We start from the raw sequence: 24597 nt of genomic DNA on the forward strand, positions 1-24597 counted from the left end.
ACAGTCCAGGGCGATACCAATAAACAAATTAGACACTTTTTATACCTTGACATTATCTCGGTCAGGAAAAATAAATAAATATTGTTAAGATGTATTCAAGAAATCAAACAATGCCAGGTAAAGTCCCAACTCCTCATTTCCAAATTTAGATCATTACGTAGTATAATTCCCAGGGACCAACTCATTTGCATATGTTAAAACTTTGTTTTTGCTTCGTGGTCTCCATCAGTGTGCGAGGTAAGCTTTAGGAATGCATCCCTAAAGCGTGAAGTCGTTGTGATTTCTGCAAATTTTGCGACATATGAATGTCTTGGTTGTGTCATGGAGGTCGCTAGTAGGCCTATACATTTCATCGTTACACGGAGTAACGAGCGACAGGGCCGGCCGACAGTTGAGTCGGTCTTGCGGTTAACTGTGATGGCGTCTTGTCTTTCAATACTGCCTCACATCCACAACTTTGACAAAGAAAATGGCAGCCGTAATCACTAAAGCATAAACACGGTAAACCGGCCTCGGCGCGCACCCTGCGAGTCGACGGGGACTCGCTTGCCCACGCAGACGCAGACGTCGCGTCGGGGAAATTTACTATCACAGAAACCACTAGCAACATTCAGTTGGAGGATGTCTCCGTCCCCATACCGATGCAGATTACGAAGATACAGACAAAATGTAAACATGTTTGTTATACATTTCGCATTCCACACATTTCATAAAACCGTCTTTCCCACTATCGACGATCATGTATCAAACTATCAGAGTACCCTGACACCATATTTTTGGTTACCGAACGAAAGAATTACTTGAACATCGAATTTGCCCTTGGCGACTACATTTTAACGAACAAACGAACAAAACGTACGTTCATCGTCGTTAACAGGAGAAAAAAAAACATGACAATAGTACAGATTGACATTAAATGTTTCACAATGAAATTTACATCAATGTCATTGACCCATGATTCGTAACAATGGATCAACCCGCAAATCTTTATCTTGCCATTATATTTTAACTTTCCTGGGTTGCTGAACAGCGATGTGACCTGCTTAAAAGCTTCTACGTCCGGCGCGACGCGATCTTTCCACCTCGGAGGCCCAATGGAATAAAAACAACATTTCTATGTTTCCAGGGCAAATTGACAATAAGAGATGTTACTGGCATGCTAGCATCCCTGTCTCATTCCATAAAAGGGATGCAGGGATACAGTGATACACATGGATAAAGACGAATGACAAGAAGGGGCAATGAAGACAGACGGGTAGGGAGGTATACAGTAATTGCGGAGAAGCAGCGTACACTAAGGGCATGCGATAAATTCATGTTGGGTAAACACATCACGGCACAGGGCTTATACTCTCCATGGACGTGATTATGGACTGCCGGACGATGGAGGACCCGACCGGCACCGTTAGCTCAATGGCGGGACATTGGAGAGAGACATACGATGCTGGAAGGCAATTAATAATAAATGTGAGATGTAAAAGTTGCACAAAAGACCCTGGGAGAATTAGCACGGTCCGTGTAGACGTTAAGCGACTAATGCATTGACGGCCAGCGCGATGTAGACCCATGCGTTGGTTGAGTCATAGAGGAGTAAAATCAATATTGTCATTTGAATCTTTATATCTCTGTCAGGGAGGATTTCTCGAGCAAACCACACAGTCATAGACAACACATCCTAATAAATAAATAAAAGTTAAGATATTTAATGACACCCTGCAAGTGTTTTCTTTGTGTCACTTGTCCCGGCTTCGCCAGACGACTCCGCATACTTGCACGTCGCCTCAACTGAACTGCCAGTGCACTGTGGTTATTGTTGATGTACACCCTCAACGGGCAGAGCGCGAGCATGTACGAACATGAACACACCACACGTCATGGCGGTTAAAAATAGGAATGACGTCATCGTTTGCCAGACACTTCGCAAAATCTTGCTGGGCTGGCCAAATGAGTCAGTGAAAAATCGTTTTGCAGACCAGGGTCGCGGGAGAAATAATAATATTAAATTGGAAACTTGAGCACGACCTTGTCTTCATATATTGTTAATGACTAACCGGCGAATTTCATTGCATTGGAATGCAACCTGTACCAAAGCAGCGCGTGTCGACGCGCGCTGGAAGCAGACTTGCGAGCAAGCCCAAACAGAATATGCAAATCACATACATGCTCATGGGATATGATGTAAATTGTTCTAGCTTTGACAGGAGAGAAACATAAGTCAAATCAGATATTCTTACTGAGCAAACATGAGGAATCCGTCGTCACAATAACCGACTGACGTGTGCTGAGTTGATTTCCACTCAAGAGCGCATGCGCGGCATTAACAAAAGCAAAGGGTAGACTTGGAACAAGCATGTTCAGACTTGTTTTGGTTAGCTCGACAACAACACACACACGTGAAGAACTCGCTCTCGCCTTTGGCCCTTTAAACTGCTAGGTAAGGTACTTGAAATGTATTATTTTAGCTCAGGAAATGACATGTTTCGGCAAGAAGTGAGGTAGATGACACGAGTGCTGTCTGTTCGCTGGTTGAGGTGTAAAATGACGATTTTCGGATTGCCCTGTAATGGTATGCTCGGTAGGTCTGCACCCAATCGATTATGAGCAGGTCTGTAAGTTCATTCATTTGGAAAAGTTGCAAAAGTTTACATGTCCTGCTAAAAATCCAGCTCATGACATTTTCAGCTGCCTGCTAGCGGTAAATGAGCACGACTGCAGTCAACTGGGTGCATGGTTGAGAGGCTGTTTGTGAGCATGATAGTGACTTAGATGTGAGAGCTATAAGGTTAGGCGCGGGCGATATTGCACAGTGGCCGAGCTGAGCTGAGACCCGGGAAATCCCCATATTTGAAATTCTGCTGAGACATGGGCAGTAGCCTCTGAAAAATAGCGTCATTTTGGAGTAAGAAACTGCAGAAACCAAAGCGTTTCACTAAACAGGTTACTGTAAATGTCATCACCTCTTTGAGTTTTACAATTTCGGGTTTGAATTTAGAAAATTCAACCCAAAAAACGCGCGATTTTTTCCCCCAACACTGTTTGTCAACAAATTTGGTCGTCAGCGAATCGTCACAACAAAGCGAAATGCTTACGTCAGGAAATTTTTGCAATGGAAACAAAATGCAATATGCCCCATCGCCAGCGTTTCATTTCATGAAAATACATGTCAAGGTATCGGTCTTACTGTACGCCAGCAGGCCGACTTCTAGATATTCACTTGCCGAGATACGCGGTGACTCATTCGTTGCGGTTTCACACGGGCTTCCAGGCCGATCCAGCACTTTCTAACCCTTCGGTAGACTCGCCTGACTTGTTTTTTTTTTGTCATTCTTTGTCATTTTCCAGGAGCCTACTGCCTCTTTGTAACCCATTCAGCTGCACTAACATCATGGACCAGGCAACTTGCATCGATTTCAATTTCTGCGACATGGCGAATTTTCGCCAAGACACGACCCACACAGCTCCGGACGAGAAGCAGTACAGCATACAAAACGTGATCATGCCGATGTTGATCAAGGAAAGTCTAAAATTCGCCATTAACGCCAAACGAAAGTCTAAAGGACTGGACGAGCTTAGGGTGGAACCTAGGAAAGTAAAGCCAGACAGAGTAAGTGTGAAAACAGGACTTGTAGGAACGTTGAAGTCGCGTTTCAACTGAGCGCTGTTATGTCATGTACCGTGTACGGGTAATCGTGCGCTTTGCCGATGATTCGGCCAACAACCCACGTGCGTACTTTCAAATCTTTCGGCCTCTTTTGATTTACCTATAATTATACTGGCATTTTCATAGTTTTCGGGATTTATGCTTCACTCAAAATGGTTTGAGCTGGTCGATTTACCTTGAATTCGATGGATTTGTTGCGTAGAAATGCAGTGCGTATTTCGCGCTGGAACCGAACGGGCGCCATCTTGGTGTACATGACGCCGCTAAATCTGACGACAAAGTGTATGGTTTTTCTGCGAGTAAAGTCTAACTGCTAGGCTCATGCGAAGGCAGAGAAGTTACCACTATCGATTTCCGGAAATATAGCATTATATTTCTAATTGAATAATGTTACGCGGGAACCGCCATCAGGTCAATGAAGTGTCTCGTTCACTGTTTCGCATTTTTGACAATTTTTTACAGCTTACTCCCGAAGAGGAAGAGAAGCGCTCTCGCAGACGAGAGCGTAACAGAGTTGCGGCAGCTAAATGCAGAAACAAGAAGCGGGAAAAGGCTAGTGTACTCGAAACGGTAATTATTATCACTAGTTGACTTTAAAGAGGTTTACCTTTCAAAACAACAGTCACGTTGTGGATTGCGATGCCTTGCGATCGTCGCATGCCATACTGTACGGTGCAAGTTCCGCAGACGTCGCGAACGACTCCTGCCGCACGTAACGGGTTTCCGTAATTTTTGATAGGCGAAAACAAATTGGGAATTGTCGTTCGCCGGAAGTGGACTTTTATTTGATTATCACACCTGTTCAATAACCGTAGCCGGACCAACATTTCGAAGAGTTTATAATGCACAAGCGACACTGAGTGACATAGGTTCGAATGCACAAAGAGGGCAATTTTCCTCCCATTGTATGCAAACAGGTAGAGTGCGACGCCGCTATAATGAACGTCTACCCCATTGTAATTGATAATGAGGATTGACAAATTTAAAATTACTTCAAGATTCTCGTATCTGGGTAAGAAAACCGAATTGTCGAAGGAAATAAAACACACCCGGTCGTGAATTTTCGTCCCGTTGATTGTCTTCCACCTTGTGTGTTAAAGGTGTTCACAAACGTCGGTGACTGACATTTAAACGCCTGTTTATTTTCTCAGGAAACGAGGCAACTCGAAGAAACCAATGCCAAATTGAAGGCAGATGTCGCCCGGCTCGAAGCCGAGAAGAAGCATCTCTCGGAAGCACTCCAGTCTCACCTGCTGTACTGTATGATCCAGCCACCGAGCCCTTGTGCAAATTCGCCCCTCATTCCAGCCACTGCCGTCGATCACGCCATCGCCACACCGTACATGTCTGTAACAGACACAACTGCCTTTTCGCAGCCGCTCATGACATCTATGTACTAAAAACTACTAGAGTTTGACCGTCGTCAGGTGAACGTTCAAAACGTGCCAGCCAAAAAGGACTGCGTTTTTTTTTTGTGTGAGAAAAACGTCTGGCAGGGAGTGTGTATACCCGACATAGATGGAACGCTGAATTTGCCATCATTCCGATGTTTTTTTCTGTTTGGAAAAAATCGAAAAACAGACAAGACCTAAGAATTACCACAAAACCTGTGACTCTCAACCTGACACTAATGTCTGGAGACATAGTTGATGGGATTTAATTCCTCATTTCATGAACAAAATCTGTCATTTTCCCATGAAAACTCCCATGACCGCCCGAAAAAAAATCAGCTCAAGGTTTTCGGTCGAGTTGCGTGTCGCAATCCTGGCGTTCAGCCAAAAAATGAGACATTCCATGTGTTTCCTACCATCCTCAGTTTATTGTTTCATTACCTACCTCAATTTACCCTACACTGTGTCTTTCTTTGCTGATTTTCGTGTATTTCACCTGGTCAGTCTGTCAAAAGTCTTCATTCCGTGAAAATTTTATTTTATTTTTTGTCCGTGGCCGTGGTGGGCGACAAACATTGAAAATATTGAACCTTGAGGCCACAATGTAAACGCCAGAGAGAGAGAGCGAGAGAGAGAGAGAGAACAGAGAGAGAGAGAGAGAGAGAGAGAAGTTGAACTAAAACAGGGAAACAATAGATTGTTACTGGGGAAAGGAACACACATGCCACCTGATGTACATATCAACATTCCCTGTCATACTTCAGTTTGTTTTCTGGATGGACCGATTGGTAAAAAAAAACAATTCGACCTTTCCATTCAGAAGAGTTTTTTTTTCCTCTAACAAACTTTGGTGACATCGATCGTTTAGAGTCTCATTACCTTTCTTGAACTCACCTGAAAAGAACATCCTTCACTTTGAAGAGACCAATCCCTTTTGTTCGCTGTCCGAGAAGTTAAGTTTGTTTTCAACGGTCAGCAAGGTCCATATAATTGTTTTCAAATGTTTATTCTTTCGCTTGTATAGCCGCGTTCTTAATTCCATGTTACCATTTCACACCATGGGATAAATTCTGTTTTTTTCGGATTTGTGAGTGTATTATTTGTGATCTCATCTTAAACATCTGGGAAGAACTTTTACACACAGAATTCTACCATTCTTAACCTGTTGTTGTCGACTGAAAATTAATCATTTCCCATTGTCGATGAATAATCGCCTCTTTTTTTTCTGAGCATGTTAATATTTCTTCGATGATTTATGAGAGCGATGCGGTGAAGAATGAATCAGGGCGTGTGCGTTATCAGTATGCGTTTACTTTGATGAAAATCATGTACTTAAAATTAATTTTCACGAGGTATTCGTGGAAACTGGTCTTTTCCTTAAAACAGACGGCAATGACATTTCGTTTTGGTACTTAAAGCCATTTTGCCTTTTACTATCGTTGTGTAATATTTTTTTATTTGTCCATTGTTTATTATGGTAAGGGGATTACTGTCTTTTTTCCTTCAATCTTAAAAAAATTAGGACATAAATCATGCTATTTCCGTATTTTTGTACAATAAAATGTTTCAAATGAACTGGTTCACGGTTCCATTATGTTGTTTGTGTGTTTGTGTTGTTTTCTATTCTGTTTTGCTGTCCTTATGACTCGACTATGAAATGAATGGACAACACACAAGCTTCTCGTTCTTGACCGACGGGAGACGAAAATCCATCGGGGCCCCCAGCCGACTTTTCACCGTGTGGGACGGTGGACGTGATCGCTCCATGGCCGATAAACACGTGCAGGCTGTCCCGGCTTGTTTTTCACACAGACAGAACGATACAGGGATCGAGCGACATCAGTGATAAATTTATTTACTGAAATCTGCATCTGCGGGCCGCACTTTTCTCTCCCCGATGCCCTCGCTTTATAGGTCGGGAGTATTTATCCTGTAAATCAACGAGACAATCCAGGCAGTGATCCGATGACTTGTCAAACAATGTGCCATTAAGTTGATTTCTTTTGAAGTCTTTTATTCCAAACCGTCGACTGAGATCTCTTTCAACAAATTCGGACAGGCGGCAGTCGCCCAGTTCACTGACCAACGATTTTTTGTTGTTGTAATTCCGAATGCCCTTCCTTTGTCTTTGCCGACTCGAGTCGGCTTCAACCACTCTTAATGTTACTTGCGCCGCCCAGCTCAGATGTCGGCTACCACATAAAGTACCGCTCTTTACCTTGTGGCACAAATTAAAATAGGCAATGATAACTTTCTTTCTTTGCTTCTCGCACTCTGCCGTTGTGAGAAAATGAAAGCCCCGCCGATATCGGATTGGAAAGATAGAGCAGCCGTTTTGGCGCGCAATATACGCTATATGGCTGGCGTTGCGGCGACAACGCGTGTTATGTACGACTGTATGTACTGAGTATCAATAAAAGAGATATGTCTAGTCGCGTGCCGGTCTGAAGGCCCGCAAAAATGACGCGACAATAAACAATCCCTCATGATACTAGTAATTCGCATTAAATTATCCAGACCTCAGACGACCCGAGCTGTTTTGATTGACCCGGAGAACAGTTTCACGTGTAACAGTAGTCAAAAACTTTCCCTTTGTTCGATGATTTTGTTTGGTTTTTTGTTTTGTCACCCGCTACAAAGACGTCTCCCAGACGAGCGACTGCTTTCTTCTGCAACGTTCCGGTGTTTGGTGACATATGTAGCGGCGCATGCGGCGACAACGGTCTGATAAAAACTCAACAGCGCACTTCGGCAATACTGCTCTCAAGGCGCGGGTGAACCGGAACGTTTGTAGCGGCGCGCGGCTACCATACACCATAAGCTACATAAACCTTGTCTGTGGCCAACCGTCTAAATTAAGGGCCATTACGCATCGTCACCCCCGGCCCCGAATCAAGATGACATACACCTATTGTTGTCGCGACACCCGGAGGTTACCGATAGTAAGACAACGGGTTACTGTTTCTCACTCGGGGTCATTTCCAAAATCAAATTTATTGACTTGGCGGCTTCCGCTTAGGGCTTATTTTGGTTTAAGTATTTGGTCAATGTCGGAGGTGTCTTCCTGTCTCGCTGACCGTTATTAATCAAACACCTGTTAACGGCCCCCTGTCTGCACCGAAGAAATCCAATGCACACGTCTGACACGGCGACAAGGACATCGCTGGTATTATTGGCTCAACTTCCAGTCCGGAGGCTTATTGTGATCATTTGCGGCGATAATCAACCAGATTGGAAACACACAAAAAAAACACAATAACGACCTACTTTTCTACATGTGCCTGCCGACCATTTGAGGACGAAAGCAAACAAAGTGCAGACACGCTTGATTACCAAAAGAACAAAGAAATTGAACGAGGAAAAATAAATTCAACTCCAAGGGTGACAAACACATAAATTTTAGCCAACTGCTGAATGCGAGCGATGTTTTCAGCGCTCTGCGTGCCTGCAGAGGCACGCTCTTGCATTGTTAAGCCTATATAGGCAGACAAGTAGGACGAAAGTTACAAGTTAGAAATACTGCCAAAAGAACCAAACATCACAACAGAAACAATTATTCTTTGAGAGAACACCACACAGAATAATCGTGGAACATGTATAATTTATTGTCGGCGAGACAATTATCACACCCGTAGTGAATTCTAAATTTAGATATTAGTGGACGCGCTAAAATGTACACCGCTACGGCGAGGCATAAGATTCACGGGCTAGAAACGCGGGAGATTGATCGAGACAATTATGTCAATATCCGCTCGCGAAATTTCAGTACAACAGCGGGACTTCTGCTATGATAACATCGATGTAAATTAGATTCACTTTGGAACAGGCACGAGACAAAAAAAATTACGTTTGCAAATAAAGCAGCAATGTTTGGTAGCGGTAAGTAAGGAGTGTTTGGAAACCACCCACACAAAGGCCTCCTCTTCCCTAGTCCGCATCTGGTTTCTATACCCTGGGAACGAATCACACTGGTCGCGGGGAACGGACGTACCGGTCTCGGTTGCGGATTTTCATCGTCCCACCTCTACATCAGATACGCCTTCTGGCTGAATCACGAAGATCCCGACATGTACGTATAATCGACTGATGCGGTTGTCTTTCCCCTAACTGATGCGCAAACATCAGCGAGAAGCCGTGAAGTAGGAGACATGCTGTACGCTGATTACACTTAGACCGCCAAAATGGTCGGCTCAACCGAAAGGTACAAAAACACGAGACAAAAATCATCGTGAGGGTAAGTTATTGCTTTTCTTAGGGATGTTTTATTTTTCGAGACCAAAAGAAAAAAAAATAGCGTCCAAATAGGTAAGCAAAGGAAAATGTAGTCAAGAGACATCAAACAGTGACAGTTGCGCTTTCTGCCGAGAATGCGCAACGATCCGGGGGTCTGTGGACGTGAGTCGATAGAGAGCGGAGTCGGGAACGGTTAGCGCAAGCCGATGCCGTACTGCGGTTTTCTGACGCGAATACACAAGGACAGAGTGCTCTAGGTGTTGTTGATTGGCAGGCATGAAACGCAGGCCTAGCCTCTCATCCCAAACGTCTGGGTTCACTTTGACGGTACACAATAACCTGGCCGTATCAAAACACAAACACCTCACTTGTGTTCACATGCATTGCACACACCGCCTGCCTCCATCACCACGCCGCCGCCGCGGCGATACCCCACAAAATGGACTTGCAAACGAAATCAAGCGAGATCCACAAATATAAAAGAATTATTTATATTCTCTCGGTTTTGTTCATCCTGGCCTACGTTTAGAGCGATAATCTGCCAATAATTTACAGCGATCACGCCGACCAGCAACGAAAATCAGCCGCAGAAGTGGCCCCCCACAGGTAAATACTACTGAAGGTAGTGGAATTATTTTCGCTTACTCACCGAAATAATCAACAAATGCTGCTTTTTTAAGTTGAACAAATAAAATCACTAAGCGCGTCTCTCCATGAATTAACATAAAGATATACCGTACAGCTTCAATGTTACGATGCACTAAGACACCTGACGGATTCTGTTCAAGTCAAAATATTCATATCTCAAATATTCTACAACTATAGTATGCAGCTTTTATCCTTCAAAATCTCCGTATTTTAAACAGAGAAGTATTCTGTGTGCGCTATAGAACCCTTTTCACCAGTTCTGTAATCAAAAATTCACCGTGAACTCGAAATTTCGATAAAGAGTGAGAAAAAGTATCAGTGTAGAAAAAAAATGTGTTCTTCTATGAACCTTCTCCGTAGTAGAATAGGAATGAAGACATGTACTACAAAACAAAAAATTGCGATCTGAAAATGCACTACTACAGTGACGTGCTTATTCCTCGGCTTTTAGATTATCCCATGAAATGCCATGATTGTCGTTTTGCTTGTCGTAGTTCACCGTCGACGGAAAAATTCAATCAAATCCGCTTCGCGTGTTTTTTGAAACACTCGACTGCCTGCCCCCAGCTTGGTCACAACGTAAAGCAACCATCAAAGGTAGAGAAATTGTTGATTTACAAACAATACTGACACAAAACTAGTCCACATTTAAAATGAAAAAAAAACAATCGATATTTTTCATTCTACTTTTAGCACCGAGGTCCTTGAACTACGGCTATATTGCCTCAGAGGTCTTGATTGACACAATTTGGCCATTGATTGGAGTCCCTGATATTGTTCGTCTAGCCTGCGGCTTCAGCGTTCACGGTCGCCAACCCTCTCCCACGGGGATGGCACATCTTGTCCAGCAGCTCCGCTCATCAAGCAGTGGGCACGCTGGCGCGTTAAAGACTCCCCCCTCCCTACGGCCCAATCGTGGGCCATGGACTTTTTGAATGACTTCAGAACGTGCTGAGCGCATTTGCAATCTCCTTGTTACCGCAACAAAATTATGAAAATTGACCCATCTTGCCTTGAGCTGTCTATAGTTTGAAACTGTTATTCCCGATTCGGCCCTGAAACCACAGCCGTTAAAACAGTTAGGGTGGCAAGTTAATTACATTCACCGTATTCAGAGTTATTAATGAAACATTGAGCAGAACAATATTAAGTGCGGCTGAAGGCCATGTTCGGAGCTGACCAAAACATTGTTTCTGTAACGAGCAGTCCGGCCATGGCCGTGAACTCAACTCCGACGGCGCAGCCTATGTTATTAATCATGATACATGTATGACTGTTGTCATTCCCGTTTCACAGTAATCAGCGTGGAATATACAGAGACTCATTCCTACATAGGTAAACATGATCATTCGATCGGGTAAAATTTTCTCACATCTCAATTTTCCAGGGGAAAAATATTCTTTTCACACCAATAAGCATTCAATGAAATCTAAGCCGTCGCATGTATGTCAGAGTATAGCCTAAGTAAACTTGTAGTAAGCCCAACTAGAAGAAATGTTTTCCTTGTATCGAGTAATTTTGAAAGCAATGTGGTGTATAAAAGCCATGAAGCAGCACATCAACATATCTACAGATTGTAATTTTTAACATTTGCAGTTTTACAAATGACGAAAAAAAAAATTAATAATTTACCATAACTATTATTTATTATTCGGCATGCCATGTAATTACACATACACATGCAAAAACATTAGACTTGGACCGAGCTCTCCGGTTACACGCTGCCCGCATGTACGACTTGTCAGAGTTGTTTTTTTAAATAGCCGCAAAGTAGCTACTAAATAACTACCCTCCAATCTTTAAGCAATTAAAAACTTCAACAATGGTACCATTTAATTCCAAAAGTCGTTGACACCCATAGATAATTTGTACAAATTCACAGTCAAAGGGGGAAAAAAAGCTGGTATTAGTCTGTGAATGCTGCACAACCAGCAATCAATATTTATGCGTGTGTCTTGTCCTTGACCAGTCATGCGGACGTTTAATTCTATCTTGACAAGGTTGTCGCACATAGCCGCGACCTTTGGTCAAACAAGACAATCTGTGGAACGCAGAATTTAATAACAATAATAAAAAAAATATTATAATAATGGAAGTTCTTGAACGTCGGCGTCATTCAGTTTACTGATTAGGGTAAAACACTGAAAGAAATTCAGACCTTCATATGCACATGATAAATAACCCCAAAACACAAATTTTCATTGCTGAAAAATAAAACAATGTCATATTGGAGATAAAATATGGTGCAAATTATAATACTTTATATTGGAATGATTGGGTAAAATGGTTGACCTTCACAAAATAAACTACCTTTACAGGAAAAATTATATCAACAGTTCTCAAATTTTCTTTTATTAAACCAGTGCGTTATCATGTTTATTACATTACTCAATGTTCCCGGTATTTTACTCACATTTAATTGCGCGATTTTTGTGGCTCTAGTGGCATTTTACATCTGATTTGCAACAGTTCGAAGCTAGCAGTTTTCACAAATTTAGCTATGCTACGGTGTATTTTCTCTGCCAGCGTTCTGCCTGTGGGCCCCACTCGGTGAGGCCTTCGCAGGGACGGCTGTCCATTGTGTCCGTCTGTGTGTCAATAAACATTGTTCTCCGCAACCTTGACAGGCTGTCATTGAAATAGGACGATTTCGATTTTGTATGTCAACATACCTCTAAATTTAGACAGTTATTTGTCGGCGTCTTCACGAATCGGTCACCGTAATATTAATTAGCGTAGCGGCCGCGTTCCGCGCTGGCGTACGACGGAATGTTAACTGCAAAAGCAGACGTCGATCGAAAAAATTCGAGACTGCGCGAACTGAAATCACCAGACACTCAGGTGCGCCTAGACTGAACTTTCAGCGCTACGAAGGTCACACTGCTCCACGGACGACTGTCGACGTCATTTTATGAATATGAATGAGCCAGGTCGCAACATGCATCAATTTGCGCGAGAGGTGTCTTCCGCAACGCGCTATGCAAACTGGTTAAGTCTGAAATCCAATGGACCTAGGGGGTCTACAATACGGTGCTGGCAAGATTGCTGATGCAACACTTTTTGAGGTTTACATCATCGTTCTGGAACATTCCCTTGGTGAAATTTGCATACGGTCATGCGATCGATGACGTGTAATTACAAGCGCGAGCGTCGTTTACCGGGGATCCCCGTGACCGATATCATGGTGTTGCAATACATAGCCTGGATTGCGAGAGACACGGTTTTGATGCTGCGACATTTCCGAGGCCGCACCATTCAGCGAGAAACTGTTGACTAAGCAAGTCGCGCGTCTATTATGTTCGTGAACTTCTTCCAACTTACGACAAGCCACTGCGTGATAGACAGAGGACACCACAAAATGAACGGCAACACACATCACCACCAGCATCATAACAGTACGCATACAGCGGACAGTGGGGATATTACGAAGACGCCCCTGTTGTTGTTGGCCGCCGGATCGACAAGCTCTGGCTGGCAAGACTTGGTCTGTAGTGGCGGTCACACTGCTGGGTCAAATGCAAGTGCTCAATCCGGAAGCAGCAGCCGAACTGAGCTGACAATCGACATGGACAGCGTAAGAAAGGAACAGGTGAGATCTAATACCATTACCATTACGGTATAACCTTCTTAACTACGGGGGGGGGACTGTAGTTGGTGATTGGAAAAATATGCAGCATCGTATGAAAATTACTGCTAGTCGGTATCTAACCTACCTACCTACCTACCGCCGTGTTCAAAAGACATGCTGGGTAACCACTTCTCAATACTTGATTCTGCATGCACGTGTATGACCGGTTGTCTGGTTTGACATAGAGTGAACTTTGCAGGGTCACTAACATGAAAAGCCGTGTGTCGATAACCATCGCCCCAGTGGAGCGCATGCACTGGCAGATAATGAGAACGCGAAACCCTGTAGCTGATCGACCCACTTTGACGTAGTGATAACGAACAGCTGATTTTCATGCTCTCGTAAGCTTGTACAATTATCTGCCCTCACACAAACCTAGTACAAACCCGGAGTCGCACGTAGGCTTTCATTTTTGAAATTGATAGCGGATGACGTATGATCTGAACACGTGGGCGGGTGTTCACTCAGATTTGAAACACCCACCTAATTGACTATATCAGTAACTTACCCATAATTCGGCATGGCCTAGTACAAGAGGTCGGTCCTCCCCAAAGCAGAGGCACATAAAAAATCTGCGTGGCTTTTTACTCAGTGTCCCTTTCTGTCATCAAACAGAACGCCGAGGAGGAGAGACGCCAAAGAAGACGAGAACAGAACAAACTCGCCGCCGAACGATACAGAAACAGGAAGCGAGAGTCAACAGACTCTTTGCACAAGGTAAATACAGTCTTCGCATGATCACGTGACCTCAGGCCCAGTTTACGCGCTTGTGAATTATTTTGCCACACTGAGTCCGATGTCGCTTCGAAGACCGAATTGGGCAAAACTGATGCAACTCTATCTCAGGAAGTACTTACATCATCGTGTCAGGTCCGCCCCTATCATCGGAGATGATATCTCAAATTATTTATCGTGCGCACTGAGTAAGTACAAACTTTGTACTCAGTGAGCAGTTTTGGAGACAGGAAACATTAGGCCTTCATTGACACGCCGTTTGGCTGTATTTCTCCTTAAAATTGTCAAATGTCTATCAGCTTTGTCAAATTTTGTCCTGATTTTCTTGTTTGACATGTTTTATTCGTTCCCTCCCCTCTGAAACCTATCTGTCATCAACACCTGACATTTTGTGCCCGGAATAGAATTTCTAACATCGTACATCGTGTATAGAGAATGCAGTGTTTTTGTGTAACTCAACACACGAGGGAGAAAAAGAAAGAAATAACACTTTTTTTGAATGAAGATGACATTGTTATGAAAAGTCACAGTTATTGTTACTAAAGTGGAAATACGTACAGTTTTATATGCTAAAACAAGAGTGGCTTCAACGAGCTCGAGGTCATTGTCCTGGTCCAGTTGTCGCTCACTCAGCATTATATAGATGCGTGACTGTGATTGTGCGTTCGTGCCGCGATAAACGGACAAAAATGTTTATCGACAACATATACAACAGGCAAAAATCATAACTGCAGAAATTTTACTGTATTTCGTCTTGACCTTCTTTCAAATTGATATTTTCTATATTGCCGAGAGCATCGATGAAATCGACTCTCACAGTCATATGTCATAGCACGGGATATGTTGCTGTTGGTTATAAAGTGAAAGAAAGCCTGTCAAGTGTTCCACGATCGCGTGAATCCCGAGCGTTAAGGCGAATAAACAACGCTGAGACAATACCTCTGAAAGCTACAAAATTCCAACACCATCACATTTCTTTTCTGTCTGAAATTTTAGCTGTATTACAACAAACTTTGTTTGCACCCCATCTCTCACACCTTTACAAAGTTTGCCCGTTTTCTGGTTTGCCTTCACATGTACAGGAGTCCGAACGCCTACAGGAAGCTAACGCCGCCCTCCACGAGAAGATCCGAGCCCTTGAGCATCACAAGAACTTTCTCACCCGTCTCCTGGGTCAAGTGAGACCGAGTGCAATTTTGCAGATGCCTTCGTTTCCCGGCTCCATGAAGCTGATGTTCTGAACATATGCACACGCAATCACACAGCTCACTAGCCCATACAAGCCCTCATCTGCTTGTCAGACTATATCAAAGCGCGTATTTTATTGAGGGAGCTGAGTGATCCGAGACAATACGAGCCCCGAAGGCAATTTTTTTTCAGGAGCACAAATCTACCGAGTAAATGTGAGTTCAAAAAGTTCTCTGATATAGCTTTCAATGTTAACTCTTGTGTACAGATGATCGAGGACCTGCTGGACACCAACATCGCCCTGAAGGCAAAACTGCGCCTCCTTGAGGACAGGAGAGAGCACTGGGTCCACGCCATCAAAACGATGCGGCTGAGTTGTTCTGTGTGCGAGAGGGAACCCCAGGTAGTGGCTCTCGACCACAGGCACCATCCTCGCTACCAAGAACAGTCGCATTCTGCAGAACAAACAGAGGCTCTGTGCCTGTCAACAAAGGTGCGGTAACATTGAAAAACTGACAGCAATCACTGTCTAATGATGCCCAAGACTTATGATCGCTTCTTAAGGTATTTACCTCGTGGGGGTGATAAAGGCCCCCTGCTCCATCGCCTACAAGTCAGGGAGACTCCCAAGTTGAACATCTGCACCCTTAGAAGAAGTAAACCATATTTACATGCGACAACACGAAACCAGAAGATAATAAAAGAATATCTCGACAATCACCTATTCCGACTCAGAATGGCTCTTGGGTCCTAGTGAAAACGAAGAAATGCAGCTGCCCAAAGATGCCCCAGTCAATATTTGTTTTGTAACACACCTCATCCAGTACACTCACTGCAAAAATCAAGAAATTTCACTGCTATAACTTCTCTCCTGTAGCCACAATTATATATACCATGCATGTGACCGTAAATTGACGAAGCAAGACAGATTTTGGATGAGGTGTGTTACAACTTTGTCTACCCCATTCGCAATGTATTTGTACATTTGTGTGTACACACACAGATATATATATATATATATATATATATATATATATATATATATATAGATATATATATATAGATCACATGCCATGCTTGTTCTCAATGTTATATGGGCATTCTCCCCACAAAATATCACCAGTAGGAGTATTAATGATTACAAAAGCAGTAGATATTGACCACTTTGATTCATCAAAGGATGAGGCCAGTAGAATAGCAAGGCCAGTGGGAAACGACATTAAACATATCTGACTGTCCACCAGATATATGTATCCTTTCAAACGTTCACTCTCCTGAGGCCAATTGTGCACAGCACTTTCTAACAGCTGAGGAGCAAAGTTTCCATCATTTGACGTCAATATTTTGTTATTCCACTTCACGCGGGAATTAAGTTATTCCACTCGCTGAACGTGTTTGCAATATGGGCATTCCCTTTAAATCCTTTCTCAAACCTGGGTTGTAACTATGAAAGAAAAAAAATTGAAAATGCACGGCATTATAACAGTCAGGGCGTTATGTTTTACCTAGAACAGTGACCGGATGCCCAACAAATCGGCCTCGGCATATGTAATTAAGTAGCGTAAAATGACTAATGACTGGAAAGATTGCATTGATGTATACTTTAGGGTTAATGTAGCAATGCTCTGTTGTTCTCATAAGCTGATTGAAGATAATTTTATTTTCCATTGTCTCATTGAAGCAAACGTTTGGAAAGGATTCTTGAATGCTTACATTCTGCCATTTCATTTTTATCTTGTTAACTTGAACCTATAGTTTTTAGTTGTCTTCAGTGTAAGTAGCTCCTTTTTTTACGTGTTTCAAACCTTTTTACGTTTACTGTTGTAAGTTATGAATTTTTTGAATAATTATACAGTTCATTTGACGGGCAAGGTTGATGAACTTTACTGAGCGCGCTACAATTATAATTTAATTGTGCGAGGCAAACGTTAGACAGGAAGTGTGTGCTGTAGCTAAGATCATTGGCCTTGATTCCGGCCTTGATGTGCAGCTGATACTCATCGACGTAAAACCGATGATTCAAATCACCTGGGTCCGTGTACGACAATTGTCCGTATGAAAGTGGTCCTGCGCAGACCATTGCCACCCCTACCAGCAAATATATTTGTAAATTTTGTCCAACACTCTGGTGATTCATCAATTTTTCGTCGATTGTTTTCCTTTGCACTATTTCTTAGTTCTGCGGAGTTGTTTGTGACGGGACATTTTTTATTCCCATATTTTATATTCTTTCCATATGCGATACATACTGAGTGTACATACATATAGGCCCACGTGATTTTGCGAGTGCAGGATTGCAAGCAACGTCACCGGCGTAAATGTCGGCAATGGGTGAAATCACCGTCGTCGTCGTGATTTCCGTGTCATCTACTCTAAAACATCGCCTCCTTTCACGCTCAAGATGAAATTGTTGCACGACCAAACCGTTGTTCTCGGGACAATTCACCGCTTGCCTTTTTGTGTCGAAAATTAGAAGCAACGCTTCATGGGGGCAGTACATGGTAGTACAGACTTCAGTAGTCAGACCGTGAATATTGAGTACATTTACTTCTGCATATGCGTTTTTACTGAACGGCCGACACCCTGACAGGTCCATGAGGCGTGTTCGCAAGTGATCTATGTGAGTGTCAACAGACCTACCTTCGTGGGCGACACAACTAAATACGTCTATATACGTATTATATACGTGAACACTTGAGTCAGTATGAAATGTAGAGTTAAAAATATGTGCGCTCCTGCAATCGTCAACCATCAATATCAAAACACTCACCTTGATATTCCTATGGCGTCCTGTACATGGAGTAACAACCATGTCGTTTGTATGGCATCGATTACTTATTATTTCAATGACAAATATCCAATAACTGTGCGTCAGGCACTCCTGAACTGTCCAGCAACCTTTATTGTCCAAGCCACCGCCCAACCGACACTACTGTGGTGGTCCATTCAGTTAAGTTCTCCGATACAGTCGCTCTACCGCATGTTTGCTGGGTTTTTTTCTCTCGATTACTCCCTGTAGCCAATCGTCGACGACATGTCTTGCACAAAACAGAAATAAATAGATAAAGAAAAGGAAGTGGAATCTAGATATCAGTCATCCACACTTCCTCTTTCAGAACTTGCCATGGTAGGATAATGGAGAAAGACGAAGCCATCAGCACATGTGGTCCTGCTTTTGTCGGGCTTTCCAATCGACCGTAGTAAACGTAGGTGAGGTGGTGCGATGCCGACGCCGCGTTTAATTGTTCCAGGGTAATTAGGCACCGATGAAATTAAATAAAGAGAAATTGTGTTACGTATTAATCTGGAACAAAAGCAAAGCAAAGGATGTTTGACGTTTCTGCTGTCGGCTGGCCGGTACAGGATGTGAACGGGAGAGAATCTGATCGATCGCGCAGAGACACGTCAATGTTCGCAGTTGTGATTAAAACTTCTGCGCAGGAAGTTAAACAGTTCACTTGGCTCGATGTGCTCTCGTGGCACGACCACGTATGCAGCAACGTCAAATTTTGCTCACACTGTTAAAATTCGTTACGTGTTAGAAATTTCTCAATAATGCATGGAGTCAATGACCTTGAACGTTTGGGTCTTCGGTAGTCGACATTCGTTTGTACCGAGCTTCAAAGACTGTTTTCAGGGCTACATAGGGAGGTACTAGATAGGGGTAGCTTTGTGCCATAAAGTGCAGGATTTGCTATTTCGCTTTGTGCACTTCACCCAATAGAAAGTCTGACTGTGCTCCGTCAGCTAATGATGTAGCGGTAGGATTGGGTTTATGACAATCACAGGTTTTCCGCTGTCGCCTGGTAAGGGTGACTGACCCCTGCTACGTGAGAGAAATGCCAGACGATGGATTAGGAAAGCTTTAAAGAGTCGTAGTCACGCCGACATCCCGCGGTGATAAGTGTCAGCATCCCGTTGAAGTCAAAATCGGGGTCAAATTTAAAGGCCCAGGCTGCACCCTGTATGTGCTACTTTGGAAAATCCTAGCCAAGTGGGTGCATTCCGTTGTACAACAATGTACCCATCGCTCATTTTGTCTTATTTTAACCAAGTTTGATGCGTGAAGGGCGACTGTGCAGAATGCTGTTCTCAGAACTTTCATAAATTTGGATTAGCTTGTATTTCAAACTATCCGGAAATATTGATCTTAGAATGTCGAATTGCTCCTGGAGCATTTTTCTTAACCCCTAGAGTACGAACTGAAATCTGTACTATTTCAGAGCTAGAATTCATCATCTTGCCAGTATTCCCAGCTGTCGGATCTTCGTGCAGATGAGTGTTACAATTCACCAGGGACCAAAAGTCAATCAAATTAAGTTAGTGCTTCAACGCAAAGTATGATAATCTTTGTGCTTTGGTATGTTTTTTTTGGTGATATTTGTGTACATACTGATATGAAATTTTATATAGATATGTAATGCAAAGATTTTTTTGTACATGTGTTTATCAGCTACAGAATTTATTAAAATATTATGAGACGAAAGTAATCTGGTCAAAGTGTGTAGGCTGTCACTTTTTTGTTTGTTCCCTTCCTTTCTGTGTTTCAGTAGAAATCCTTTGAATGGATGGATGAAGGAAAGATATCAATGAATGAATAAATTACATTTTGATATGAATGTGGCTCGTACTGCAACCATGGAAGTCAATGCTGTTTATGCACAAACATGAATTTGTGCCACCTGCGAAATGTTTGCCAAACAATTGACTCTGGTATTTCCTCTCCCCCTTTTTTATTAAGTCATTAATCCTAGAATGTCTCAGTTAACCACTGTCAAAAAACCCCGCTGAAGTCAGCTGCAAGAGTATAGCATCATTGATTCATTTCTTAATTTGCGGACTCTCTCATCAAAACATCGGCCAGGAGTGTACAGTTTTTCATTGGCTGTTGTCAGGGGAATCCCGGTTGTGAAATAGCAAAATCTTGAAACCTCACACTCACTTCCGTGTATTGTGTTTGAAAGCATTATCTAGAATTTTGTCTCCATGCCAAATATGGTTAAAACAAATGTCAGCAATACAGGTCGCTCCAGACTCTGCCTTGCGAAATATTGATTTATGCAATTCACAAACATTGAACAAAGTCAGGGATGAATCATGCTTCCCTTACGCGTTTGAAATATGGCATATTGTTTAAAAAGACAACAATTACAGAATATGGACGACGAAGCGAGTCGTTTGCATTCCCTGGAACCTGATTGGCTGTTCCTCAATGTATTCAAGGTGATTCTAGTCGAATGATGAGCACTTTTACGCACAATTGCAAAGCACGCACGTGCTCAGACAGGGCGTAGACTTTGTAAAAAGTGTGATTCATTGAACCCCCAGGGGGGCTGCAAGCACAAACAGAAAGGCACAATTTCACCTTTATGCGGGCCAAGACAATGAGGTCTATTTTGAACTAGTCGGTTTTGCAGTCTGCGATTTACCTGGTCATTTGACTGGAAGAGACCGACCTTCGAAATAATTTGGCATGACTGTCCCAAACGCCACCAAATTAGACCATTGTAAACGCAATTAAATCGTCCACGCACAACTTGAACATCAATAGAAGTGAAAATTTCGTGTACCAAACAATGATATGATTTTATTTATCCCGAATTCAGTCAACAGATACGCCTACATGGGTGCAAAAGGCAATACCAGTAGTATATGCAAACAGGAAGAACCCATACAGGACAATAAACCATAAACAAAAGAAGTGAGGGACGAAAAACAAGTAGACAGCCTCAAACATGATACTCTTCTATGGGGGCGTCATCCACAATTGTAATTCTAGACATATGAAAACCAATGCTGAATCGAGTCTGTTCAAGTAGCATTGTGAGCATGATCATGGAGCTCTTTTTTAAGCGCCTTAGAATTACAACAAGGAGCCAAAGACATCATTCACACAGGTAGTAAGGGAGAGCAGAGATGTCATTCACAGCCAGAAATTTTCTCTCCCCGCTGCCAAGGATGCAACCTTCCGCAGTCCGTTTATCGTTTAGTATTTCGTCAGTTATTTAATCCCCCCTTGCTTCGCCTATCCATCACATGTTGTACCGTCCCACCCCACCTGTGAATCACCATTTGCTCACGTGACCGAAAATTGAGAAATGAAAACAATGACACAATTTCCGATGGACGACAAATCCGACCAAATAATTTACAAGTACACGTATGGACTGTGATTCATACAAAAACAATTTTAAAGTGGGATTTAATTCTTCCGTGGAGGGCGTCATGATTGCTATCAAGCTTTAGGTATTTTTATAAAAGATGATGTCTTTCTTCAATTTCATGTGATTAAAGAGCGGTAATTTCCATTCCGTTGCGGATTGGCTCAGTATAGACTACAGTTTCTCGTCGGTTCGCTTACCAACAGCAAACATCTCTAGACGTGTTTATTTGCCATGCGATGAACCAAGCAACACTTTTTCCCGGGATTTCCAATTAATTTCTGTGATTTTAGTCCGGAAGCTATACCTTTTAAGTTTGAGTGTATGATGTTATTGAAGTCAGGGTTTTGGGGAAACAAAGAGAAAGAGACATTAGGAGTATGTAATCCCAATTATAAGTCAGCCAAAGATATATTTTTGTCGTTCACCCTCTTTTAAGCGAGGAGCCTGTCACAGGGTGATTTTGTGGAACAATTTGTGAATTTTCAGTCATTAAGTAAAAACTCAGTCAATTTTGCTCGTTTTTGTCATGTATATCGTCTCTCAAACAATCAACATCGCGGCAATTACTTCACTCAGCACGACAAGGAAGTATTGGTAACAACTGCGTCGATTCCATTCGCAGCGAAATATCTGTCTGTAAGATCATTGCTCTGCGTCAGTTTTGACGAAACATGCATGATGAATTCCAGTTCCGTGCTTCTTCTTTGTCACTGGCGTAGAATTCATGGCACAACTACGAGTTGTCATTCAATATTTCGTTCAATACGTCATTCACTTTCAGAAGCTAGCTTCGCTTTCAGATCGATGGCATCTTTCAACTTCCGCTTCCGCACCAAGAAGTCTGAGATTTAATGAAGGGCGCGGTTTACAAAGCTCAGCCTGTTTGGCAGCTGCATTAGTCATTTCATTTCTCTGTAAGGGCTCTCAACAATTGTCAAAATTAAGCCAATTTTTCAGATAATATTTTCCCTTTAGACACGGCTAAAGCACAGCAAGTTTCCACCATTCGTTGAAGCATTTATTTCAAGCGTGCCGTGATAAACGACTGTTATTTTCATCAGCAAAAGAATGTTTGCCTTTTTGCCAAAACCATTATACTTGTGTCAAAGGTGTCAAATCTTGAAAATCAGGTTGGTTTACCTCGTGTCAAAGGTCGAAGTATTAAAGCGGAAGATGCTTTCCGCTTGTGAGCCACGGCGCTCCACCTTGTAGAATTAACAGTCCCTCTCAGTATTACGGTGTCACGATATGACAGCTCAAGGGAAAGCTTCACAGAATTGTTAGGAGACACGAAGCTGTAACTTTTGACGATATCCCGGATGTTTTATTGTTCTACACATAACTTTAAAGATTCATCTTCTTCTACTCGTACAACACACTGGCCCAGTATTCAACTCGTCAACGTAGCAGCTGCTTTGACACGTCGCACGTTTTACTGTCCATTCGAGGCTTTAAATCCCAAGAGAAATTTATACATATTTTATGCTAATGAGCCATATGAGTTATTTTTTTGCGCTGTACACTAAGAGAAACAATTATGAGCAACATGTCACTCTGAAAAAACGAAGCAAATTGTCTCTTCTGAAACAATTCTGCTACCGCAGGGGTTTCGAAATTAACTTTTTTCCCTGGTAGTGCATTTGGGCTACCATATTCTGAAGTTGGTAGCCCAGTGACAACGGGTAGCCCATGCATATTTTAGTTCAGGGTTTTTTTTATTCATGAACAAGAGAAGAAAAGCTGTTTTCCAAGATTCTGCCCATGAAGTGAATTTGTTAGTCATTTGATGTGAATACTTGCACATCTTTATTACCTAAAGGAGCGAGACTGGTATAATTGACGACAGTGACACTAAAAAGTTTGGTGACCAATCATTGTATTGACAACCATTTCATTCTCAGAGTTGTATGTCAATTTTGATAGTCGTCATGGCAATGACCACCACCTTCTCAGCAGGGCTAAAACAGACCATGGGCTTTATGTAGTAGGGAGGAGTTTGTGATTGATACATTTTGATCAAAATACAATAAGAATATTCTTTTTCATTGGCCATCATTTTCTGTGCCTGTCATCCAAGTACATCAGTTGAGATATTGCAACTTTGTTGCAAAGTTCCATCGCAGGGTCGTCTTTGTTCTTTGCAAAACAAAGTCATACTCTGGCCTTACTGTGTCCACTGCATTTAGCTGGTCCAAAAGTGAAAGACCAGACATGGCACGCCAAGTACTAATTGAATTTTATGTTCCAGGCTTTGGTAGTTCATGTGGGCTACCATTTCATGGCTTTTGGTAGCCAAGAGAAAAGGTGGTTGTCTATGGACGCGGGACTACCGCTAATTTCGAGCCCTGTACCGAACACCCCAACTCGAGTGATTTAGGTCAGTATAATCATCATGCAAACAGTAACGAATATCGGTGCTCTCAATAAATATGTGAGTGAGCTAGACTTCGACGGATACTTTCTGACGGCCACAAGGAATTCTCAAGAGCCGACTTTCATATGATAATTTCGGTAGTTGTTTTTGTTTGTTTGAAGCCGTTGTGACAAGATTCCGATGAAAAATTGCTCTTCTCTATACTGTGGTGGACACAAATTAGACAGGAAACATTGTTATGGTAGTATGAGCCTCGAAAGTGAAAAGTTTTAAACTTTTTTCTCGAGCTTTCCCCAACGAAAATTTTTAACCACCCTCTTACCATATCAAGAATAAAAATCAGGGGTCACTGTGCAAAATTTGGTACTAGAGCAACAAATTATCTAAGATTTCCAGATGTTCAAAATTCAAAATGGCCGCCATCCCTGTGATAGTTAACTCTATGGGGAAAAATAAAGTTTTCAATTCTCAAAACGCCAAGACGATAAAAAAATTCTCACATCAATAGCTTTAAAATGAGCCCCAACAAGTGAAAGATTAGAAAAATATGATAAAATTTCACAGCACGAAGATCT

The 24597-nt window shown here is 42.5% G+C and overlaps 3 protein-coding genes across 5 annotated transcripts in view; all 3 read left to right on the forward strand.

Annotated features, from left to right (window-relative positions):
• Nucleotides 1-2212: 2212 nt before the first annotated feature.
• Nucleotides 2213-6627, forward strand: LOC139149938 (cyclic AMP-dependent transcription factor ATF-3-like). Of its 2 annotated transcripts, none has more exons than XM_070722003.1 (4): nucleotides 2213-2434; nucleotides 3343-3604; nucleotides 4124-4231; nucleotides 4813-6627. In XM_070722003.1, exons 2-4 carry the CDS (start codon nucleotides 3386-3388, stop codon nucleotides 5059-5061), a joined length of 576 nt encoding a protein of 191 aa, XP_070578104.1. In that variant the 5' UTR covers nucleotides 2213-2434; nucleotides 3343-3385; the 3' UTR covers nucleotides 5062-6627. The 2 variants fall into 2 exon arrangements, with proteins under 2 accessions (XP_070578104.1, XP_070578103.1); XM_070722002.1 differs by lacking the exon at nucleotides 2213-2434 and adding an exon at nucleotides 2465-2605.
• A 2385-nt stretch (nucleotides 6628-9012) lies between these two features.
• Nucleotides 9013-24597, forward strand: part of LOC139149935 (cyclic AMP-dependent transcription factor ATF-3-like) — a 35974-nt gene continuing 20389 nt past the window's right edge. Inside the window, exon 1 of the mRNA XM_070721998.1 lies at nucleotides 9013-9286. The gene's annotated coding sequence lies outside the window, so the exon portion shown is untranslated. The remainder of the gene's footprint in view (nucleotides 9287-24597) is intronic.
• Nucleotides 13044-19974, forward strand: LOC139149937 (cyclic AMP-dependent transcription factor ATF-3-like). 2 transcript variants are annotated; one of them, XM_070722000.1, is made up of 3 exons: nucleotides 13044-13522; nucleotides 14177-14278; nucleotides 15753-19974. In XM_070722000.1, the coding sequence occupies exons 1-3, from the start codon at nucleotides 13229-13231 to the stop codon at nucleotides 15984-15986; spliced, it is 630 nt and encodes a 209-aa protein (XP_070578101.1). In that variant the 5' UTR covers nucleotides 13044-13228; the 3' UTR covers nucleotides 15987-19974. The 2 variants fall into 2 exon arrangements, with proteins under 2 accessions (XP_070578101.1, XP_070578102.1); XM_070722001.1 differs by having other exon boundaries at nucleotides 13046-13522; nucleotides 15379-19974.

This window comes from Ptychodera flava, chromosome 14, assembly GCF_041260155.1.
Source record: "Ptychodera flava strain L36383 chromosome 14, AS_Pfla_20210202, whole genome shotgun sequence".
Lineage (NCBI taxonomy): Eukaryota > Metazoa > Hemichordata > Enteropneusta > Ptychoderidae > Ptychodera > Ptychodera flava.